Source organism: Colletes gigas, unplaced genomic scaffold (assembly GCF_013123115.1).
Source record: "Colletes gigas isolate AHSC1104 unplaced genomic scaffold, ASM1312311v1 Colletes_gigas_Sc00005, whole genome shotgun sequence".
Classification (NCBI taxonomy): Eukaryota; Metazoa; Arthropoda; class Insecta; order Hymenoptera; family Colletidae; genus Colletes; species Colletes gigas.
This window is the reverse complement of record NW_025106634.1, coordinates 5,926,674-5,949,839: the sequence shown is the minus strand read 5'-3', so window position 1 is coordinate 5,949,839 and position 23,166 is coordinate 5,926,674. Positions and strand designations below refer to the sequence as shown.

The 23,166-nt window shown below is 44.0% G+C and overlaps 1 protein-coding gene across 1 annotated transcript in view; it reads right to left on the bottom strand.

The window, feature by feature from the left end:
- Positions 1-4,898: 4,898 nt before the first annotated feature.
- LOC122395286 (dexamethasone-induced Ras-related protein 1) overlaps positions 4,899-23,166 on the bottom strand; it is a 62,064-nt gene continuing 43,796 nt past the window's right edge. The window contains exons 4-7 of the mRNA XM_043392728.1: positions 21,485-21,642; positions 6,202-6,385; positions 5,796-6,006; positions 4,899-5,423 (exon numbers count right to left, since the gene is read on the bottom strand). Coding sequence (XP_043248663.1) covers positions 5,211-5,423; positions 5,796-6,006; positions 6,202-6,385; positions 21,485-21,642 — 766 coding nt within the window. The 3' untranslated portion in view covers positions 4,899-5,210. The remainder of the gene's footprint in view (positions 5,424-5,795; positions 6,007-6,201; positions 6,386-21,484; positions 21,643-23,166) is intronic.

Below are 23,166 nucleotides of genomic sequence, written 5' to 3'. Positions count from 1 at the left end.
TTTCAAGGTATCCTTTATTTATTTCCCCGCTGGGATTTTACGTGCCAGGGGTTCGTTAGAGGGGCAGACCCGTTCTCGAATTTCTCCCCCCCCCCCTCCACCCCGTTAAAATGAAATCCACCCTTTCCGTTTCACGACCGTCCATGGTTCCCACGAGCGTTCGCCTCGCGATAGCACGAAACGTGATTCATGCTTCCCTCCAATTTTCCTTGCGTTTTCCACCGGTCAGCGAGGATATCTTACCGACAGGTGCACGTCCCCCAAACTCCTGCAATCCCTCGACAACTTTCGGACTACACTTTGACTTTCAATATCGCAAACAGCAATAGCGGCGCGTTTAATCTCCGATCGGTCACTTGGATTTATCAGCAAGTCTTATGTAACAAATCTCTCCGTACACGTGACGCTATCAACCGTTCGAATGATCTATCAAATTAATTATATACTAATAAACTACCGAGTAATTGGAGGCTGTTTGACAAATAATTAACAGCGTCGCGTTCAAGAAACTGCTGGATAAGCATGACTGATGGGGGGGCAGATCCGGGAAGAAACGCTACAATGCAGGAGCGTGACTAGAATATTTGTTATTTGGCGGGGAGGGGGCATATCAATTTTGTCAACTCACTAGAACGTAAAGATGCAAAGAAAAAGTGGAGGTACGCTAAATACCACACGACGATTCGTTTATAGTAAATGTATTACTGCAAATTGGGCTTTTGTTACTACGATGATACACACGAGCCTTAAGTGGATGAATCGTTGGAACGAAACGTAAAAAAGTGTTTCCGGTTAGTAGTGGGTCCCGTGCGCGGGAAAAAGAGTGTCGTAACGTCGATATTACGACCGAACGATAAAGGAGACACTCGCTTGATGTTCGAGCTTTGTGGCGCCTCGTCCGAAATTCCCCGGGTTCTTGACGGAGTTTAATTAAACATTCCGCGCGTCTGGAATTCCGTGGTCACCTCGTCCTCGCCGTACTGAAACTCCTAATGAGTTCTGGGCCTCGATACTTGAGCCGACGACGCCGCAAAGTCGACGTCGGCCACCCCGGGACGCCTTTTTGTCAGCTTTCCTTTTGTCCAACGGAGATTGGAATTTCTTATGTACTTCGGCCGCTGCTCCCTACCGAAACTTCCCTGATATCGGACCCGGGTCGCGAAATCACGACAGATGCTGCAAATGGTCTCGTTTGCGGACGCGGGTACGTCCCTCCGGACCCCCTTCGGATTATTAATCCAACGGCCACTCGCTCCTTATAAACCAAGAACTGCCACGCGCTAATGAATACGTTATGGATAAGAGGCTGCGATTTTAAGTATCGACAAGATCGTCCTCCCCGTTAGAAAACCGTACGTTTTACATTATTTGCGTCTTGGTCAATGCAATACAATATAAACCGCCCAAAGTAAAAATAGGTAAGCTTCTCGTTGATCGCTTTAAATTTTGAAGAATATCCACTCGGTAAATAATTGGAGTATCCGTTACGAAGAGTCTTACTTCGAAATGGAATTGCCCCTGCCGAAAATCGAAGGCGTTAGTATCTTCCACTTACTGACGAACTCCAGCGAATCTGTAATGAAAGAAAGGTCAATTAGCGTGCATTACTTTGAATGCATTAAACCGTAACAAGAAAGGTCTCGATTCCGTGGAAAGGGTGTCCCCCTCCGGCACCGATCAAATCTGTTAAAACCCCGAGGTCGTTAAAATTAATTAAGATATACCGATAGTAGTGTAACGTATTAAAATAAAAGAGTAAATCTCTTGTCTTCGTACTCGATCGAAAGGATATGAGGCTAGAAAAGAAACCCTATAACAGAAATTGTGCTATATTCAGCGTATAACTAATACAATAACGACTAGAGACTAAAATAAAATTTTCTTTCACCCCTCCTGGGGGTTGACACGCGCCCTTAAAATATTATCGTCGGTAACATTCTCTTGCGTTCGACGCCGCGTTTTAACGACTGGGCGGTTCTAGTTTCGAAATAAAATCGTATTACGCGATACGCCGGACCAGTTTGCCCGCGCAATCGAAGGTACGAGTGGCTGTAGAACTCGATTTAAATAAATTTCAATCGTAGCTTCCGCGGCTGATTTCCTATCGGCTGGATCGAATCAGCGGTAAAAGCTGCCCAGAGAAGAAATATCGCGAGGGAAACGACGACTGAATGGGGCGTCGGGGGTTGTACAAGACATCGATGAAATTCGATTAGCCATCGATTGACCCTAGAAAGCGCGGCATGAATATTCCAGCTGGTAAACAAAAATTAACATGAAATTCACGACGATAATAATTATTCCGATGAGAAAGAAATTCCAGTGGCGTGGATTCGGTTGTCCACCATCTTTGTTCCGTAAAAGTATCGCGGCGCGGTTTTCAAACGAATAAAAATGATCGAATAGCGTGACTGATTCCGGAGCGAGACAGTGGCGGTCGGACAAGTTAATTAACGCATTAACCGAGTAATTCGCCTCGCCCTAGGAAAACCTGCGTGGAATAGGTTAATTAATCTGCAGGGAGTTCCGCGAAAATGTCTTTTCATTATGCTGGCCAGGGGCGTTGCTCTGAAAATGATACGCCACGCGATCGCATAAATAAAACGCGACGATACAAATTTTACCATATTTCGAGTACACGACTAGTTGTTCTCGCAGACTGCGTCTCCGGGGGGGTTAGTAATTGCTTTGCAGTTGATTATTATGTTGAACGTCGACGCGCGAAGAATTCCCGGCGTTCCGTGGAATCTTCGCCGTCCGGATTCCGATTGCAGAATTATTAATTTCGTTTCCGCGACGCGGCGACGGGAATCCCGATAATTTGTTTTTTAATAATGAAATAAGACAGTGATTGATTTTTTTTTTCCCCTAGACATTTTTTGGTGTTTCGCGACACGCTCGATACTTAGCCGAGCCGGCAATAAAAACACGTCGGGATCGTTTACGCATTTATTACAAGAAAACGGAACGTTTTTGGTCCGAAAAATTAGAGGTGAAGACCGCGTCTTTCGTACGTAATCTTTCCATGCGCTTTGATTATTACAATAACGATTATTTAACTTTAAGTAGCACGTATGCAACACTATTCGAAACGCTTCGTGTTCGCCACGGCAGCCTTCGAACGAATCTACTCGGAATATTGGAAGCTTCGGAAGCATATCGGATCTTTAAACGTCAGTAGTTTTTAGAATTCATACTTAAAGTAACAGAACTTGCGCATTATTATTTGTTAAGCTTCCGGGAACTTCCAAATTCAAATGATATTCGACGATGACTCGAAGCTTAGCGATGATCGATGAACGCATCAGGTGCTCGTGCATACACGATCGAAACAATGGCGTACTTTCCCGTTCCATATGAATAAATTAACTATATACACGTATACGGTATTTGGTTCGTATCGGTTGGACACAATCATGCTTAAACAGAGTCGAAGTTCCGCGATCAGTCGACCATTCTAGCAACCATTACAGAATTACATCGACCTGGAAAAATGATTTATTTAATCCCAACAGTAAAAACTTTTAACGAAACGATTCCGTCGACCAAGAATACCTTCTATATCGTTCGCGAGATAAAAATAATTGAGTATTTGTGACCAGGCCAAATTTTCGAACATTCGAACGTCAACCGAACGACTCTTCCATCGGTGAAGATTTAATTTAAAGAATGAGCTCGATCGAAAAGAAACGAATAATGCTACTCCATCTTGAGGAACGGTCGATTGTTCCAACGGCGCTCCAAGAGCTCCAGAAACCATCGCGGAAACGGTGTTTCTCTCGCTTCAGCTAATTACACCGAACTTTTTCCCGTTTTAATCGTCCCCGATTAATTAATCTGACAACTCGATCCTCGATTATATCTTACTTTAGTAGTACACGTTACTTCCGGGACGCTATGCTAGAGCTATTCCTTTAATTAATTAAGGCGAGCAGCGTGGTCGGTTTAAACATTTCCTTTCTTTCGACGATCTTCGCTCGCGACTTCTCGTCCGTATTATTCGTGTTGACCGCGACATTCGGCCAGTATCGTAAAAACAGAATAATTGATTCGCGTTTTCTTGCAGTCCCTTTCAGGGATGATAAATTGGTCGAGTGTACTGGGTGCACTGTGTGTCGCCTGCTTTCGTCAAAACTTTAATCATTTTTTTTTTTAGAGAGTTTATCCTCCTGTCGAGCAAAATACGGGACGATGAGCTCGATCTTGAGATTCAAGATCAGGATGAATTTTGCGGCACGTTTGTTTACCAGATCTCTATCGATAGTTGGGTCGAAGAAGGAATAAACCGAAACGTGGTCTTTGCTTCTACCGTCTCTCGGAATATTGTCCGTACTTCGATCTGATTTCGATATCACAATTTACGGTGTGTTCGTCGCTATAGTCGGGATCGAATAAACTGATCAGTCAAGGTCACTCCACAAGTGCTCGACCACAGACCTAATCGCCTCTCGCTAATATGTCTGTCCAACAAAGGGGCAAACTGCTTGGCGTGAAAGTGGTATCCGACGCAATTAAAAATTCCAGGAGTGGTCTTAAAGCTGGTAATTTATTTTATTCCAACTATAGTAAACAGCCGACAGAGCGTTAGATTCGATTCTCGCTTCGGCCCAACTATAAACGCGTACAGGGTGGAGCATACGAGTCACCCCGGATAACTCGTTCATTTTTAAAGATAGGAAAGAACGCTGGAGGTAGAAGTTACTTAATTTCGTGAGAAATATTCTTCTTGTCTCGTAAAAAGTGCATCAGTTTAAACTTATAAATTCTCGTTAACAAGACGCTCGAGCGTGCTAAGTAAGACCAGTATCTTTTTAAAGAGAGGTCGTGTCGAAGATAAAAAGAATATATTTGCAGAGGTACTAGTTACATTTTACGCTATCTATTAAAAAATTCTTTAAATATTTAACACGTCCTATCGTCCCCGTTCTACGGGACTAAATTCTAAAATTATCCTCGATTCTTGCTTTTTCCATTTTTTTTTAAAAATAACCGAGTTATCATTTCCACGGTCGACATCGTATCAAATACAAACCTTCGTCGATGAATAACCGAGTGAGAAATATTTATTTCCCGTTTAAATCTAATGACTTTTGTGCGCAATAAAAAGTGTCAATTGTCCGTGCGAACGGTTCGATCGCTCGCGAAGATCGTCCACGAACCCAATGTCCGTTTGTCTCGAAATCAGTATCACGGGGGTACTTGGAGAGATATCACTGAATGGAGCACGTCTTTCTGGCTTCGGAGGATCTCAGGGTGATCCTTGATCCTGGCGCGTTGTTCTCGACGCCGGCCGCGAGCGAACACGTTTTCGTCCTCATGATCATCAGGTCCGTTCTTATGCTGGGTCGACGCACGTTGGGCGCCACGACGCCGCAGGCGTCGCTCAGCCGTCGCTTTATGCTCAGAGTGGCTTTGTGCTTCGGCTGGAAACAAATTGTCCCTCTTTGAGATCTTTTTAAAATGTGCCACTCGACACCGACGACGGCGAACCCGGAAATCGCTTTGACGACCCAACGCGGCCGTCAGCGATAATACGAATTGTTCAATTTCACGCGTTTCCGAATTCGAGCCTCGTTCCCGTCCACCCAAGTCTCCGCCCGCTCTACGAACCGAAATTTCGAAAGCGTTTCCTCGATTTTCGAGCTCGCGTCGCGCGAATGAATTCAGTTTAGATCTCAGCTCGCGTCGGTAACAAAATTCAAATTCGCGTCGAAACGGACCCAGGAGTCCAAGGGTTAACGTCTCATTTTTTCATTGTTTCGTTTACCGCGACTTAATGTAATAATACTGCTTACCTGGGAGGGCGGCAACATCGTTGGGGAGCCAAAGGTGAGGGGAACCTTTCTATGATGATTGGGCGCCATTTCCAAGGGTAAGCCTGCTACTACGAAAAGTTGGTAAAAAAGCTCCTCCACGTGAAAGTTCCTTTTCGCAGACGCCTCCACGAAAATGCAACAATCGTCCTGACTATTGCAGTACTCCTCCGCCTCTTCTACCGTAACTGTTCTGTGAAAAGACGCGCGACGTGTTTGTAACTCGATTTGTTCAGTTTATGAAACATTGAGCGGTTTATTAGCGAAATAGCGCGATTAATAAGATTTGTTACAGACATTTGCAGTAAAGTCTGCCGGTGCTTCTATTTAACAACGATGGGAATATCGTGAACTATCGTTACTGGTTGTATTTGCACAGTGCACGTACTTTACATCCTTATCAGATTTATTCCCGACGATGACCATAGGAACCTTCAAATTGATCTTGCTCCTGCTTTTCGTGGCGCTTTGGGTAGCGCTCACTTTAGTTTCCAGGATCGATTCTCGCAACCTGATGGCCTCTTCGAAAGACTCTCGACAGTCCAAACTGAACACCACAACAAAGAGGTCTCCTGCGTTTCAACATCAAAAGAATAAATTTAATAATTTATCATACCAAATATACTCTTCTTTGCCAACTATTTGCGGCACGGTTTAATATCGACGCTAGCTTAACGCTGTTTCTAGTCGCGGTCTCTGTTCTAATATTTAATATTTCAAAGGCGGAACGATCGGTTCTCGAACTTTCATCTATTCCGAGACCTTTCTAAAAGATGGAATGATCAAACGCTTAGGAGCGAAGCTTCCCGAACTTCTCAGTATGTAAAATATTAGAGTACGGTTTAAGAACAGATGCGACTTGGAAAATTTTAGCAAGGCATTACTTTAAAAATACCCTCGGTTCCGCGTACTTTAACGCCATGCTAAAGTATTCCAAGTGCCATTTGCTTTCGCATCGCGGAAATTTTCCAATTCCCATCTATTTCAGCGGGAAACTATGGGAACTATGAAAACTTATCGTCGAGGCACTCCCTGGGCATGGAAATACGCGGTGAAATATTTTTGCGGTAACCGTTTCTTAAAAAAGTTTCCCCGCTAATTTATTCCTCGATGATCGAACAAAATTTGAATCGCTAATTTTGCCCAAACGCGGCCGACTCCGCGCTTTGAAACGTCCCCCCCTCGTTATAATTAAGGTAGCATGAGACGGTAATTATCTCGTTACAGATATTCGAGCCGTTTCATTTGATCGAGTTAAAGTTCGACCGCGAATCTCATTAACCGAACAACGTCGCGAAGCCTCGAATGTCAACAGATTCGAACGAAAGAAACTTACTTTGTTCGAAGGTTCGTTACCATCCTTGATAACTGTATTTGGTGTACCGCATAAAATCGGCGTAACTTCGTTAACAAAATAGCGGGAGGGGCTGAAATATTTGAATTTTAAAGCGTTGTGGTTTCGCGTGAAGAACCGCCGGTGTTAAGTTCAACGTAAGGATCGTTTATCTGTACTTGGTTATCGTTCGTATGCAAATTATTCAGAATCTTGTTAACTCCTAAGGCAAGTAGAGTTTTTACGCGGCGATTCGTTCGCCGGGCTGTTCCGGGCGAAAAAATATTCGATCGTAAATTTAGAAAGCCTTCGAGGAACCGCCTATGTAGGTCGAACGGAGAACTGTCCGTTGAATTTTTTAATCAACGGTTACGCACCTGAAATTTTCGATACGTGGACGAGGCGAGAATAAATATTGTTAAATACACCGAGGACGGTCGAAAATATTCGACAACGCGGAACCGCCGGATAAAAAGGTCGAAGGATCGATTCGTCGTACTCGCGTAGCCTCGTGCAAACGGCCGCGTACATAATTATACGTGGTATAACCGATGATCGTCTGAATAACATACATCGGGCGCGGGTCTTTATGAATATTTATACGAGCGTGCCTATTTTTACCGCGGCTAACGCGATTCATATATTTATACACCTCGCAGTCGCGAGTCTCTCGCCCCGCGATCGACTTTTAACGAGTTTCCCTTCGTGTAGAACTTCTCGCGGAACAAAAGGATCGAGCTTTTTTCTTTTTTTTTATCCGTAGTTTGCCGGACAAAGTCCAACGAAACTTCGCAAAGAGGTCTCGCTGATTGCAGAGCCTCGGCAGCGCTTGTCATTAAAATGACAAAAAACACTTTCCGCGCTCGATCTACTTGTTAAATCACCGTCGATGCTGCAACTTCTTCCGCCACTTTTCTCGAGGCGATCCACCGTGTGCAACGGGGAGACGATCCTTTCGCTAGTTTTCACGCGCCATGACGCTCTTTGTACCGGGAATGGGCGGAATAAAAGATCGACACTTTGTTTGCAATTCGTTGAATTAAAATCGGTATTTGGGCAGTAATTTTTTATCGGAAAGGTGATATTCGATCTATTTATATAGCTAGAGATAAACTGGAGTCCCTCGTAGTTATCAATTGTTGGATGTAGATAAACTGATAGGATTTATTTTATTAATCGAGTGATTAGAACGAAGAGAAAGTAAGAAATTTTAACCATTTGATGGATGAATTTCAACATTTTGTTGGACTGACAAGGGAGGGCTTTGCCTCTAAAGAAGTTCCACGTTGTCTGAAATTCTGTGTTCCGTTTCACGTGGTACATAGGCATCACATATCCACGTTGTTAATGTCAAAGGACCATCACGATTTTGACGTCATTGATATCAAAGGACGTACCACTAACATGTCGACGGTGTCAATCTCAAAGGACGTGCCCTTAGGATGTCGATGGTATTGTTATCAAAAGACACACGACATATCAATGACGTTAATATATCAAAGGACGTGCTCTATTTATTTTCTATCGCGCGTACCTCCATGGATGTTGATGACGTCGATACCAAAAGACGCGACGACAATCTAATTAGCAAACCGGGGGAAGCACCGGAGTTATAAATGCTTCGCGAGACAATAAGAGCCGGACTTTCTCGTCTCCGATTCTAATAAAATAAAACGCGATTTCAACGAAGTGCCGCTCAACAAAATTTCCTTACTGCAAAACGTGTTTTTAAATTTAATTTCCAATTATCTCGCACACGCTTTTCGACAAAATCCAGAGTACGAACTTTTTAAAACGACCAAAGCTTCGTTCGACATTTTTCCCCCGAAATTGGAGCGGTTTAAAAATCGACGACTCCCTGGCCTCAACTTTGACGCATATGTTACCGTAGTATTCGCCTCTGTTTATTTTCCGGTCACTCTCCGGAGTTCGTAAAAACCCGGTGTACCGTTAAAATGGAACACAGAGGAAACTGGGCGAGACGTTGCAGGTGTGAGTCGTCCCGGTGTCTCCCGTTTCGTTCGAAAGTTTCTATTATTCGCGGATAAGCGTTGCCACGGCGCACCGTCGATCACCGGGGAAACAGTGGCACGAACGGGACCGGGGATCGTGTCGGAGCCTTTTATCTTGGTCGAACTTCCGGTGGAACTTGGTCGTGGCGGTCGTGGACGTACAGCGCGAGGCACTCGTGTCGAGGAAATCCTGAAATATCCTTCGGCTTTCGAGCACGGTCTCCCTTTTACATGCTTCGCGAGCAAAGCCTTGTTCTCCAACGTTGCATCGTTTTGTGCGCAACGTTCTCTCTTTTCTGCCCGCGTTCTTTCGCGACGTCGGCCGCCCTGTTTTCCCACGGGAGAAAAATTAACGCAGGCAGATGGATGGATCGTCTTGAACGCAACGCGAATACGTAAAGGGCCGGGATTTCAGCCTAGCGTATCGCTCGCGTTTGGTATTCGAGGAACGTCGTGTCTCCGTTTTCGACGAGGACCGGGACGGGTAAACGCCGCACAAAAGCAAACATTTATGCTTTTCATCGCGAGAGGCAATGGCGAACTTCCTTCTGCGAGCGTCTCGACGGGAAGATCACTGGGAATACGAAAGTAACCGCAACGACGTCGATACTGCGTGGCGACGTTGCTCTAGGAATTCTGTCCGCCATTTTCAACGCTCGGAATTAACAAGCGCAATACTTATCGGTAAGTAAATTCAATTCTCCCTTCGCGAGTTCAACGTTTCGCTCGTTATCCGCCTAACTGCCATTCCAACTTCCCCGTTCGCATAAACGCTTTATTTATGCACCGCGTCTACGCAACGGTATAAACACTCGCTTCCACAAACGCGTGTTCCGCGTTCGAAATACCGCATAATTTGCGATACACTTTGAAAGAGCGCAACAATAATCCGATATGATAGCGTTCAATCAACGTAGCAGATTCGATAACGAATCTCGTTAGGCAATAATAACGTACCATTAACGACGACGAGTAACGAGCGAAATGAACAGACCTGCGTTACATTAAACATTCGTAATATTATTTCTGGTCTTTGGGCAAACATTTCTAATTTCTAATTTCCTTTCGTCGTAATACGATTCCTTTCTTCCAAGTCGAATAAAGATTTATTTGTTGGTATTTACGAGGCGAGGCTGCAACGACAGAGCCGGCCGCAGCACAATATCGCATCTGCGCTTCATTCGCCGTAACCATGTTTCTGAAACCCTTTCGAAATGACGTTATCGACGTTCGCGTCTAGTAATTTCGTCAAACCGGATTTACGAGCAGCGAGCCTGTTTTAACGAATCCTGTTCCGTCGTCGGAGCCTCGTGCAATTTTCTTTTGAAATAATCACGCGAACGCGACAACCGGCCCCCAGGTCGCATTGTTCCTCATCATTGTTCCCGAGCCTCGCGTTGTTCCCTGTTTCAATCTCCATTCCAGATGCGTTCTTCGTCGTTCGCGTAGAAATAGCGAGCTTCCTGTTCGCGTTTTCAATACGTGTTCCCTCGCGGGGCCTTCGGTTTCTCTTCGTTCTTACAAAAAGAAGCGTTTAAATTATCCGCGTCTTCCAATATCCGCCATTTTCTTTCGCGCCCACGCTGGATCGTCGGACGTGTTCCCTCCAGGGGCCGCCATTTTGCAAAACTCTGGTTTAGCTTCAATCTGAAAAGTTTAGACGCTCGGAAAACGTCGTTCGATTTTCAGAGTTCGAAAATTTTGTTTGCAGATGTAAACTTTTATTGGAAGTTAATTTTGGGTGTTTTTATATTACGATACATTCTTTATAATTCTGATTTAATCCATTTTCCACTGTGGAACGAAAAATCAATTCCCAAGTTGAGACGTCGAGCTAAAATCTTTATATTACAAAGTCTGCAAATAATTGGCTGTTGGGGGAAACGAGAAACGCGTTCGACGGAATCAACATTATGTCCCGATCGGTTCGATATCGCGTTTTCGACGTTCCTCGTTGACGAACGCAAACTCTTGAAAGTGATTGCGGCGATATAGAACTCAATGGACCACCGGTTGCGTTCAGGAGGACATTGTTATCGCGCCGGAACGGTCGCGGGAAAGTTAAAGACTCGAACGAAACAACAATGTGGACGAATTATGCTGGAGCGACTCCGAGTTTCGCGATGAGAGCGAGTCTTGTTCTTCCTGTTGGCAAATATTTGCGGCAGCATCGAGTAAAATGGTTCTCGAAATTCTTACTATAATTATTTACGATCGATAAACGATCCTTTGAAACTGTTTTATAAATTACAAACTAACGATTCATCGGTTCCACGTTTATTAAAGTTGTTTTCCCACATTCGCGAGGTATTCGCGTTACTGTAATTTGGTCGAAAGACGAACGGCTGCCCGGACCATGTTTGTTTCACCCTTTTTGTCTGTTTTGATATCCACTCCGTGCACGCGAAGTTCGAGAACAAGTTTTTCGCGCATTCCGTACAGTTCGTACGCTGGGAAATAACAATTTCCTGACAAACAGGGGGAAGACTGCCAACTACAGGGAAACTTCAACGTCCGAAGAAGAATAAGCGAAGCGTGGAAAGACGTTCCACGATCGCGAGCCGCGCCAATTTTACCCACGCGGCGAATATTGCCTCGAAAAGAAACGCTCGTTGGACGTCAACAGTTTTTTACAACCGAAATCCTTCGGAACATCCTCGATTTTACGCAACCAAAAACACCAACGAAGCGCGATTACAAATATAATTTAATCCGTGGAAGTTGAGTTAACTCGGATGAAAAAAGGAACTTAAGGGAGAGCGATATTGGGCATAATCAAGTATACGCGTTGAAACAACAAAAGTGACTGGAGTAAAGCATTTTTATTTATTCATAACGAATAACAGTTGTACCCTATTCGTCGTACGAAGCGTTCAAAGTGGCAGCCGTTTGCATTCACGCAACACTGCAATCAGCAAACCGAAAATAAATAAACCTGGCTTCCACGGTTCGACGATTGCACTGTTGCATCGATGCAGCTGCACTTTGAGTACTTCTCACGATCTAAGAATGGCCTTCTATTTAAAAAAACATTTATTTAAATAACTAGAGGTCGCTCGATGCAGAGAAAGAATGAAAAATTGGGTTGTTTCTGTAAAATAATTAATTTTTCTTCAAAAGTGTCCATATTATCCACATTTTCTTGTCACTTATTCCTAAGTGCTGTGCAAATCTTCCGCAGTTCCATCGACGTCGGAGTCGGATACTCCTCGTTGGAGGGTCCTTTGTAAGTGAATTTCTCGGAAATTAACGACACGGAATGCAATTCATTTTCAGATGAAAGCGTAGCGAACCGGTGGACGAGTGGGGGGAGGGGCAGAAGGTTCGAAAGAAATCCGTTTAAAGAAACGCCCTGTTCTTAAGTTAATTAAAACGGAATCTCGTCGCGATTAATTGCAACAGGAGACGATTAATCGCGTTCAATTGTCCCGGGTTACGAGATGACGAACAGTCGAAGATACAGGTTAAAATAATTAGTCGGGTCCATTCGATGGAAACTGATTTCACCGAAGATTCCATTTCGCTTGGAGTGCTACTCGTCCTCGCGAACGGGATTCCCTTTCCTCCGGTTTACTCAGATTCGCTTTTACCGCGTCGAACTTTCCTCGCGAGGATATTTTGCACGCGACTCGTCACCGTCGTCCCATTGTTGCACCAGTGAAATATGTGTCGACTATTATACCGCGAAGACTGCGTTTCTGAATCGGAAGGATTTCTCTTTTCTCGCCTCGCGCGGCGTCGAGACGCTCATTGTCTCTGAATTCGGGTCACCGTACGCGTACCAAAGCATCTGGTCGTCCGTCGACCATTTTTATTCCACGGGGATGGCGAACCTTGTTGAAACAACGCGCCAAAAACTAACGTAAACAAGATCAACGATGCGAACGTTCCTTAAAAAAGTTTAATATTTCATTTTCGAGTATTTAATTAACGTAATGGTTATACGAGCATAACAGGGTATTACTGAATTGTTACATAGGGAAATTGAATTCGAAGTTGAACTAATCTGTACGGAGCTGGGATTGATCTACCACTATAGTATGCGAAGCGCATATACCGATCGTGGTTTTGCAGTTTCGATGCATGGAAACTGGTCCACAAGATCTTTTGTTTCTTTTATCTTCTGCTTAGCTTTACGGGTGGAACCAACCTTGAAACGTGCGAGAAGTCGAACGCAAAAGGAATGAAAATACAAATAAAAAAAGATATCGCGTATAAAAATACCATAATACATATATTTCCTCGCTAAAGTTTACAGAAGTGGCACTTGACCCCGTTGCCTTAGCGTTTCTTTTCCGGGCGTTATTTCGAACTTCTTCAGCCAAGGACATTCGTAAAACCGATCCCTCTTCTTTCTGCATGTTAAGTTTCAGTCGCAAATGAATCTGTTTAAACGACGTCGCCTTGGGAAGTGAAGCTTTCGAGATAAAAATAACGCTCGGATATTTTCCTTTACCTTGTTTTATCATTTGAACGGTCAGAGACGTAAACAAAATGTAATTTTATTAATTTTTACGTTGAAACGTACGTCCAAGATGGTGGATCGAGATACTTTGAAAGACCAAAGCGTTTGATCATACGTCGACGAGGACCAGACGAAGAAAAATGGAGGGATAAGAGGAGACCCCCTCTATAAGTCGTAAAATGAATAAATCGAGCGTGTAAATAAGTAATAAACTCTCGGTGCGGTCGAGTTTGAAAGATCGTCGTGTAACCGGAAACGCGTCTGTATCCACGGTCAGGGGGAGACCGAGATTCGTACGGTTCGAGTATCTCGCGGTATGAGACGAAACGTTACCGCGCAGGATCCGACTTTTTTTTCCGCCCCAATGAAAAATTTGATCTCGACGAGTCCCGTACCAGCGAGCTACGTGCCTCGCGAGCCTTTCGTACAACGGACGATGCGAATATTTGCGGAGGGACGCATGAACGCGCTTCGCTATGCAAAATAAGGGACAAAAATGGGGGCTCGTTATTAACTTGGCCCCGAGTTCCTTGCGCGGACCATCAAGATTACGCCGGCACGAGAGGCCGTTATTAAAGTCTGCCCACGGATTATGATTTCAACCCTCGCCGACGACCAATATCGTATAACCAGCTTGTCAACGACGAAAATTTCGTACGAGATCCGGGACGAAGGTCAACTTTAAAATTTACTCCCTTCGTTTATAAATTCGCGATCCGCGTATTAGCCTTGTTCTCTTTCCGTTTCCCTATTCATAGAGCGTTATTAAAATTCACGCGTTGCATGAATTTTACATACAGCCATCCAGAGTATTAGGTTTTGCGGGGAAGAAATATGTCGACGGTCTGTGAGAGTTCGGTTGGTCGGGGAGACCTTTTTACCCCCCCCCGGAGTTTTCACAAGTGACACTCGACCTCGTTGCCTTGGCATTTCGTTTTCGCGTTATTTCAAACATTTTTTTTTTGTCAGAGACACGCGTACGACCAATCGAACCGTGCACGACGGTCGTTTAAAATATTAGGGACGAAGTTGGAACCTTCCAGCTCTTCTGTCTACGTCCTGAATCTTTGATGGGAACGAATCTATTTAAAAATAAATCTCTCCGTGTCTCGTACCTTCGATAATGAAACGACACTCGTTAATTTCTTTGAAAAATAGAGCTCACGTTAAAAACACTGACTCCGTAGAGCACGTTCCGAGGAATAAAGGGTAAACAGGAAACCTGGCCAGGCCAGAGTGACCAGAGTTCCATGGGTCGTTCAGAATAGCGTCATTGTGCCGTTTTCCAGGCGTATTGGTTCTCTCGGTTACAGTTGAAGCTGTCCTCGCGCCGTGCCACCCAGTTTACGAGGCGGTTTATTGCAAGATGCTCAGAATATTCGCGCGACGTTGCCCACTCTGAATTTATTCCGTTAATTGAAATAGCGCGGAGCGTCCTTGCGGCCGACAGGTGTCCTCCTTTCGAGAAGTCGAGGAAATTTCAACGCTAGACGCGCGATAGGAGCTCGTGGGGGGCACGTGGCGCCATTTTTCGTCGTCGGAGCCTTCATCCGCTCGTTCTCATGAACTCTGACACAGCCGAGAAACGTGCGCAGGGAAAGAGGCGACGTAGACCCACGCGAGCTGGTTAAATGTTTGAACACGTTAGAAGTTTACGGAGTTGAAGTTCCCTTAGGAATCCGTGCACTCAGAATGCGTAGACTTTGTCGAATCTACGGACTTCTAAGAATTTCCAACTACATTTATCCGTCCCGGCTCATCGTGCCTTCAAATTCCGATGTCTTGCGTCCCGTTCGTCCTCTTATTATTATAATTTCCCTCCCTTTTGAGAATCCGAAACTTTCGAACTCGCACGGAAGCTTCACGGGCCTTCCATCTTTCATTATCCTCGATCCCAGAATCACGAGATAGTTAAAAACCATCGTACCGATGTATTCAGGGAACTCTATCTTCTCGTACAGACATAAGTTACAGGGGTCACGTGGCGGATATCGTGCATAAAAATTCCCGAGCCGTGTAATCCGCCATCATACTCGATCGTTAGGGCCTGATGTATTCTACATTTATGGAAAATAGTGTCGTTAACCGACCGGATCCACAAACTTGCCGGAATATTTACATTTTCAATGCCGAATCTCCATTGATGCACCCTCGCGGAAGATGGATCGCGAGCAGTGGCGTAAACCGACGAAAAATCATAATTTCCTTAACGATAACAATCGCCTCTTTTCGTTCGAAATCTAGCAAAATCGTTTCGCTATTTCTGGTTTCGCTCGTGACAGAAACGCTTAGCCAATCTTCGATCCCGCATAACGCGGAATTTTTTTATCGTTTGACCGTATTTACCGGCACCCGAGGTCATTTTCACCGCGATCCGTTGATTTCCATGGATATTTTTCCAGCGTGGATCAATACTCCGAGCGAAAAGTTTCCACGGAATTTCGCGCTAGCGTTCCCGCGGTCGGGAACATTAGTCTCGCGCGATACGCTTTAATCTCTCCGCGGATCGAGCGACAAGCTGCACAGTCGTTCGTGCGTTTGTTAAACGTTATTTATTACGGGGTTACGAGCACCGGAGCCTGTAATTAGTTACGCGCAATAATCACGGAAATTCACAGCGAAACGGGGGCGTTCAGCGTCTTGGATGGTATTTCGCGAGCAGGTAAACCAGCCCTCTGGAACATTTTCATTAGTCACGGACGAATGACGTTTAAAAAGCCGAATGTTGAACTCTGGCTGGGGGGGTGGATCGCGGCTTCGAGCACCGATCTGAACGCAAATGTTACGTGCTTGTCTGCCTAATTGCCCAAAGAACCGTTTACTAGCGCGCAACAACTAATTACTGTTGATTTTCCGTGTCTTGTTCGGTTTGACGTACGCGAACGCAAACCGTCGCAAAATCACCAGTAGCAAAGGGTGTGACATACTCTTTGTATTAAATATTTCGAGCGTGTCGTTAGGTCGACGAGCCGGTTCGAATCGTCCTGCGAATGTGCCACGAGCACGCCACCCTTATCGTATATTAATACGATACAGGTTGATTAAAACGCGCGATAAATACATTTTAAAATGTTTAAAACGCTGGTACTTAATCTCACTTCTCTGCGGACGAGGAAAAAAAAGAATTTTCCCCCTGTATGAATATTTTCTGCCCGCGCTTGGAAATAAGCTACAGTTTGTCCCAGTTTCTAGAATCGCCCTGTGTAATCGGAGTTGGCTAGTAAAAATTGTTCGGATGAAAAGAGCAAACATTTCGAAAAAAAAAAAGAATATTGTAAAGCCGCGTATACATAGAACGCGATATAAAGCGCGAAAAGGGTTCCTTGTTCCGTGAAAACGAGTTACCGAACATAACGAAACAATCTTATAATATCGTTTACAGTATAGTACAGGATTAAAAATCTACGTTTATGTAAACTCCATCGACTCGATATCCTCTATTCGCTGCCAAAGAGAATTCCACATAGAGACTTTTAAACGACTTTTCCGTGTCCTCGGAAGCACGGTTCGTCTCTGTTTGAATTTGTCGATGCTATTTTGAGGACGAGGAGAAATTGCGGATGGAAAGTTCGAGGAAATGAACTGTCGTCTGTACGATGCTGTTAGAGGGTGGCGGACGATCGCGTCGCCCGCGTCAAAATCCACGGGAAACGTGTGTCTCTAGCGCCGTGAACTATAAAGTTTGCGTACGTTGCCCGGACTCCCTTTGCTCTTTGTCCTTTTTATAGTATTTCACGTGGCGACCTTACGGGGTGCACGTAGAACACGTGACGCGTGCGTGTGGTTCAAAATCGAATGATCAATACCCGCACGCACACCAAGACGGCCCCGGCCACCCACGTACGGTACGCCGGTCACGTGCGGCATGCGTGATGGAAATGCGTTTTTCCAGGGGTTGAAAGTGAGACGACCCGATTGCGAATCTATTTCTAGCCCGTCGAACCGTCCCGGTGACTTTTTAATCGACGACGACGTGCTCCGTTTAGAATCACCTCGACCGTACGAAACCCTAAAACGACGGAATCAACCCCGATAGTGGCCGTTAAAGACGTTCTACTTTTCCAAATCTATAACTGTATTCGTATACGTTGATTAAAAAAAAAAAAAAAGTAAGGGATCGAATCGTGGGGAACAATGGCACGGACGTTTCGCGCGATCAGCCGAGCGTGCATCGTGAATCGCGTCTTCGTCGAGTAAACACGGGTATCCGTGGCTCGCGTATCAGCCTTCGATACTGTCCGCCCCCGCAACCCCTTTCCTGTTAAGGCCGTCATCCACAACTTGTTGAGTATCCTTTCTTCGATATCCCGGTCGATTCGCTGGCACGGAGTTTCGGCGAACTTTCGAACCACGCTCGATCGAACCCAAACATCGGGCCGAAATATCGGTCGCTTGTAAATTTCGAGCTCGCCGTGCATCCTCGGCGGTGTTTCGCCTCGAGTGGGATTCCATTGGCCGTGGCTGGTTCGAGGCGGGCACGAAAATCCATCGACAACAACGATTCCGCTATCCGCGGCCCCCCCCCCCCCCCCGCCCCCCCCTCCCCTACCCCGCGCTCCTCGATGCACGCCACGTTTTCACCGATTCTCCGCAATTTTGTGCGACGCGACGCGTCAATATTTGCACACCGGAGATCAGCTACGGCAAGTACAGGGGGCGATCCTGGAAACTGGGACAAGCTGTAGCTAATTTCCGACCGTGGACATCGGGGAAACGATCGAATCCCCGTTCTTTCCCGTATTCGTCCTGGCTACTGATTATTGCTAATTAAATTATTTGCTCGCGTGAGCAGTATCGACGTATCGAGCGCGAAAAGGGCCGCTTAAATTACTTACTATCGTTCGATTGAAAATAGCCTGGAAGCATGGTAACCGCGGAATAATACCGAGGAGGTTAAAAGAGGATTACCTAAATGGCGAGTATCAATTCAATTATGTCACTGAGTTATTAACGAAATAATAAGGTTGGGGTTCCTAATGGATCCTCCGTGGTCGTATAAGGGATGACCCCAAGGATCGAGGGGAGCGTTTGCCTGGTATCCAATCGAGCTCATATTCTGCAGGGAATTATTCTTTTGTGTATTGGATCCATTCCCGGGGGATGAGATCGAAGCTATTTCGGGAGGTCAAAGAATAAGAACCATCCAAATAACAGGGTATCCCCCGCGATCGTGGTACATCCGCGAGGAGGAGTGATTCTACTTTAAAAAGAAAAACAACCGTAATTCGCGTTTATAGATTAAAATCGAAGGCCGGCGGATTACAAAAAAGCAACGGATGCCACGTCCAGGGAAAAGAGAAATATTTTACGAAATTTCCGCCGACATTTGCAAACACGAGTTGCGCTCGATGCGTGTTGTTTGCCGATGTGGCTCTCGCGAGCACGAATGTTATCTCCCGGAGGAGTAGCTCCGCGTATCGCGGAATGGTCGTGCAATAACCGTCAAACGGGAAACGCAAGCAAACGGCTTTCACCCCCGTAGGCGGAGACAGCTCGCAATTGAACGCGAGGGTGACCGTTCGTGTCGCGGTGTTTCCGTTTGCGGGGACTTGACGTATCAGCGACAAACGGCGAGCAGATGTGAAACGCGTCACGACGGAGCGCGGCAATCTTCGTTCGGGGGCTAGGGAAAACGGGAAATGAGAAGGACGAGCGGAATTTCTGAATGGTACGAACGACAGGTTGCGCGGGGAACGAGAAAATGGCCAGATCGATCTGAATCGAGGGCCTCTTCTACTTCTTTTAATAAAAATCATGGAAGATATTTAATAATGTGTTTGGAATTTAAATATAGATCGAATATAGAGGTGCTACTATCGATATATCGATACGGCGACATATTGTCACAGACAAATACGAGTAGACTATTTTTCGCCGCATTTTTTTGGGGCTCTTTACGAAATTAAGGAACAATTTTTCGAATGGACTTGGAAATTCTACTTATTCTATATCAAAATACGCGTTGTTTGCATTTTGAAGTATTAGAATTCTTCAATCCGTTCAAAATCTCAGGGAAACGTACCTGTCCTGATCAGACAGTAGATTTTCGGTAAGGAATTTTTTTCTCGAAAGTGCGTAGGATTTCGTGGGTATGTGTATTCACCAAAAATGATTGTAATCGACCCCTGCAGCCAAAAATAATTTTTTCACGATGATCTAAAATTTTTTAATTTCGTTGAAAATTTGTTCACATACTGAATTTTTTTCTCAAAAGCGCGAAGGATTTCGGGGGTATGTGTATTCATCAAAAATGATTATAATAGACCCCTGCAACTGAAAATAATTTTTTCAAAACGATTCTAAAAAATTTTTGAAATTTCAGGGAAAATTATCGTATATGGTCAGACATTAGATTTTCAGTAAGGAATTTTTTTCAAGAAACTGCGTAGGATTTTGGGGATATGTGTATTCACCAAAAATGATTGTAATTGACCCCTGCAGCCAAAAATAATTTTTTTACGATTATCTAAAATTTTTTACTTTCGTCGAAAATTTGTCGAATTACTGAATTTTTTTCTCAAAAGCGCAAAGGATTTCGGAGGTATGTGTATTCATCAAAAATGATTATTATGGGCCCCTACAGCCAAAAATAATTTTTTCACAATGATTGGAAATTTTTTAATTTCGTCGAAAATTTGTCCACTTACTGAATTTTTTTCTCGAAACTGCGTAGGATTTTGGGGATATGTGTATTCACCAAAAATGATTGTAATCAACCCCTGTAGCCAAAAATAATTTTTTCACAATGATATAAAATTTTTTAATTTCGTCGAAAATTTCTCCACTTACAGAATTTTTTTCTCGAAATTGCGTAGGATTTTGGGGGTATGTGTATTCACAAAAAATGATTATAATAGACCCCTGCAGCCAAAAATAATTTTTTTAGTACTATTTGAAATTTTTTAATTTCGTCGAAAAATTTCAACATCTACTCGAATTTGCAAGCTGGTTTGGCAGTCAAATTGGGCTACGAAAGTCCATAAGATGTAAGGTTTACTCGTATACCTCGTCCGTGATATCGTGAAAATATCGATAATCGATAGTCACAGCTCTGATCAAATTTTCAAAAGACACGTGTCTATCGTTGGAACTTTAGTATAAAAGGCGATGGTAATTTGTTGATCGTATGCAATACGATGTTCTAAGTGCCTCGAAAATATTTAAAATTGCCCTTCTCCCATGTCAAGAAACATTCATTCCGTCGAATAAGAACGTAGCGCGCGACATTTATGAATCACGTGGCGAGTATAAACTCTTTCTCTGACGCAACTGTTAATTACGATTCATTTTATCGCCGCGTGTATCTACTCGAGCAAATATTGATTATGCGTAGTCACGATGATCGTACACGAGCTCCCGAGCACGGTCGATCATTTCCTACGGTCGATGTCAGGGATGTCGGTGAAATTGAAATACAGCGTAGGCTGTCGTTTTAATTTTCTCCTCAGTCCCCTTTTCATATATTATTAACGATCTCCAGTTATAGTCTATAGACACAGCAGAGTCGCGTTATATCTTCTCTTTGAAACGACTTATCGGTCCATTGAAACATTTACTTCAAAAAGGTCGTTGTTCCTGCGTGAAAATAAAAAAGAGATAGAAATTCGTTTTCATCGAAGCAAACAAGACGTGCTGGTATCTTTTACACAAATTCTTATTTGTAATTCAATCTCTGGACTATGCATCGTATTTCAGTTTCATAAACATCCCCCAGCGTCGAAAAGTGATCGATCCGGAGTGAAATGGCCCATATTCGTTCGTTATAAGCAAACGAAACGGTTTAAACCGAGAAACCGCGATATCCTTCAGACGATTGGGCCTCGTATGACGCGTTTCTCTAGATTTAAGCTGGTAGACTTACCGGTTAAGAAGGATAATCGTCGCATAGCGGGAAACGGATGGTTCCCGCTCGTGTCCAGAAGATCAAGCTGGTGGACCTCGCCCCTAATCCTGTACAGTTTCCGGTGGAAGTCCTCGATAGTTGGTGTATAACTTTCGTCGAATTTGTTGGACAAAAATCTGAAGCAAAGGCACTCTTTTAATTCTTCGTAATTCGGAAACCATCGAAAAGAAACATGTATTCCTTCTAAACAATTAACAGCTTTATAATTTATACAGAGATAAAGTTTGAAAGGAAAAGTCCAACGGGTTTCAAATGTTACTTTCAAAACGTTTGGATCAGTAACTTAATAGTGTGAACAAATTTCATCAAATAACTAGCAGATTTGCAGTTTCTAGCTGACGGACGAATATAAACAGAATTGGTCCTGAAATTACGTGCTCGAAACAGTGAATTATCATGATGTGACTTAAAAGGCCGTTCCAATCAGTTTCAATATGATGGCGCTATTGATGTGGACATTAATAATGTGGAACGGAACAATAGCATCGGTAAAGGATTTACTAGCCTTTATCGCGTGTACGTGCGAGCGATTAAATATGAATGCATTAACCAAATTAAGAATTGTGAAACGACGCGTAAAAAAAACAAAAACAAATTTGACCCATTTTTGCCGATCGATTTATTTGCAATTTCCCATGACGCGATCGCCGATAGACTGTAAACTAGAAAACCGTGCAACGTGGAATATATTTTTATCAACACGTATTCCGAAGAACAAGGGAACGGATGACCTCTTGATCTTTAATTCTTCGACTCCGTGGCTTCGAGCATCGAATTCAAAATTAGTTCGAATTATTTTTACGGTACACGTTTCCCCAACATGGCGTCAACGAGATTCTCTGCAGCAGCGTGCCAAGGTTACACGTTAGAATAATACTTGGTTTCGGGGGGAGGGAAGTCAGTAATCTCGACGACAAACGCGACATCGGCGTGCTTCCAGACCAACACCAGCAACGCAGATCGGATTTCGCGTGGAATTAAATTGTTTGTCCCATTAGCAACGATCGAACCATGCGGGTCCAAAGCGGAGTCCGCTCCAACGACCGGCCACGCTGGACATTTTGCCACAAATACGCTTACACGAATTTCCTTCGATCCCTCGAGTCGTCCATTTTCTACTATCGTGCTGGATATTTCCAAACCGGGTCGTCGAGAATTGTCCATCCGACTACAGCATATTTTTCATTGAATATAAAATATTATTCAGCCTTTACCGGGCTGAACGAAAACGAAATTTAACGAACAAAACGATTCCGTACAATTCCCAGTCCCCTTCGGTTTTTAACGACATTCGTGGACAATTCGAAACTTGTTCTTCACTCGTTTTATAAAATTGTCCCGATCTGTACGTACTGAAAAGTATCGAAGATTCCACAGGGAACGTTACACGAAATATATTAAATATTTTGCTCAATTCGCGAAGATTAAATAATATTTTATCCTCCCGATGAAATTTTCCCAGAACGGAGCTGCACCGTCGGTTCTAGCCGTAGGCCAGTTATCTCAACTTTCGATACGCGAGCTTTAACCTGCTATTAAATTTTTATTAAATTCTTGCATCTTCTTGTATTTAATATTTGAAAAATCATGTAATTTTAATGTTCGTTCTATGAATAAATAAAACAAGTCAATTTGGTAAT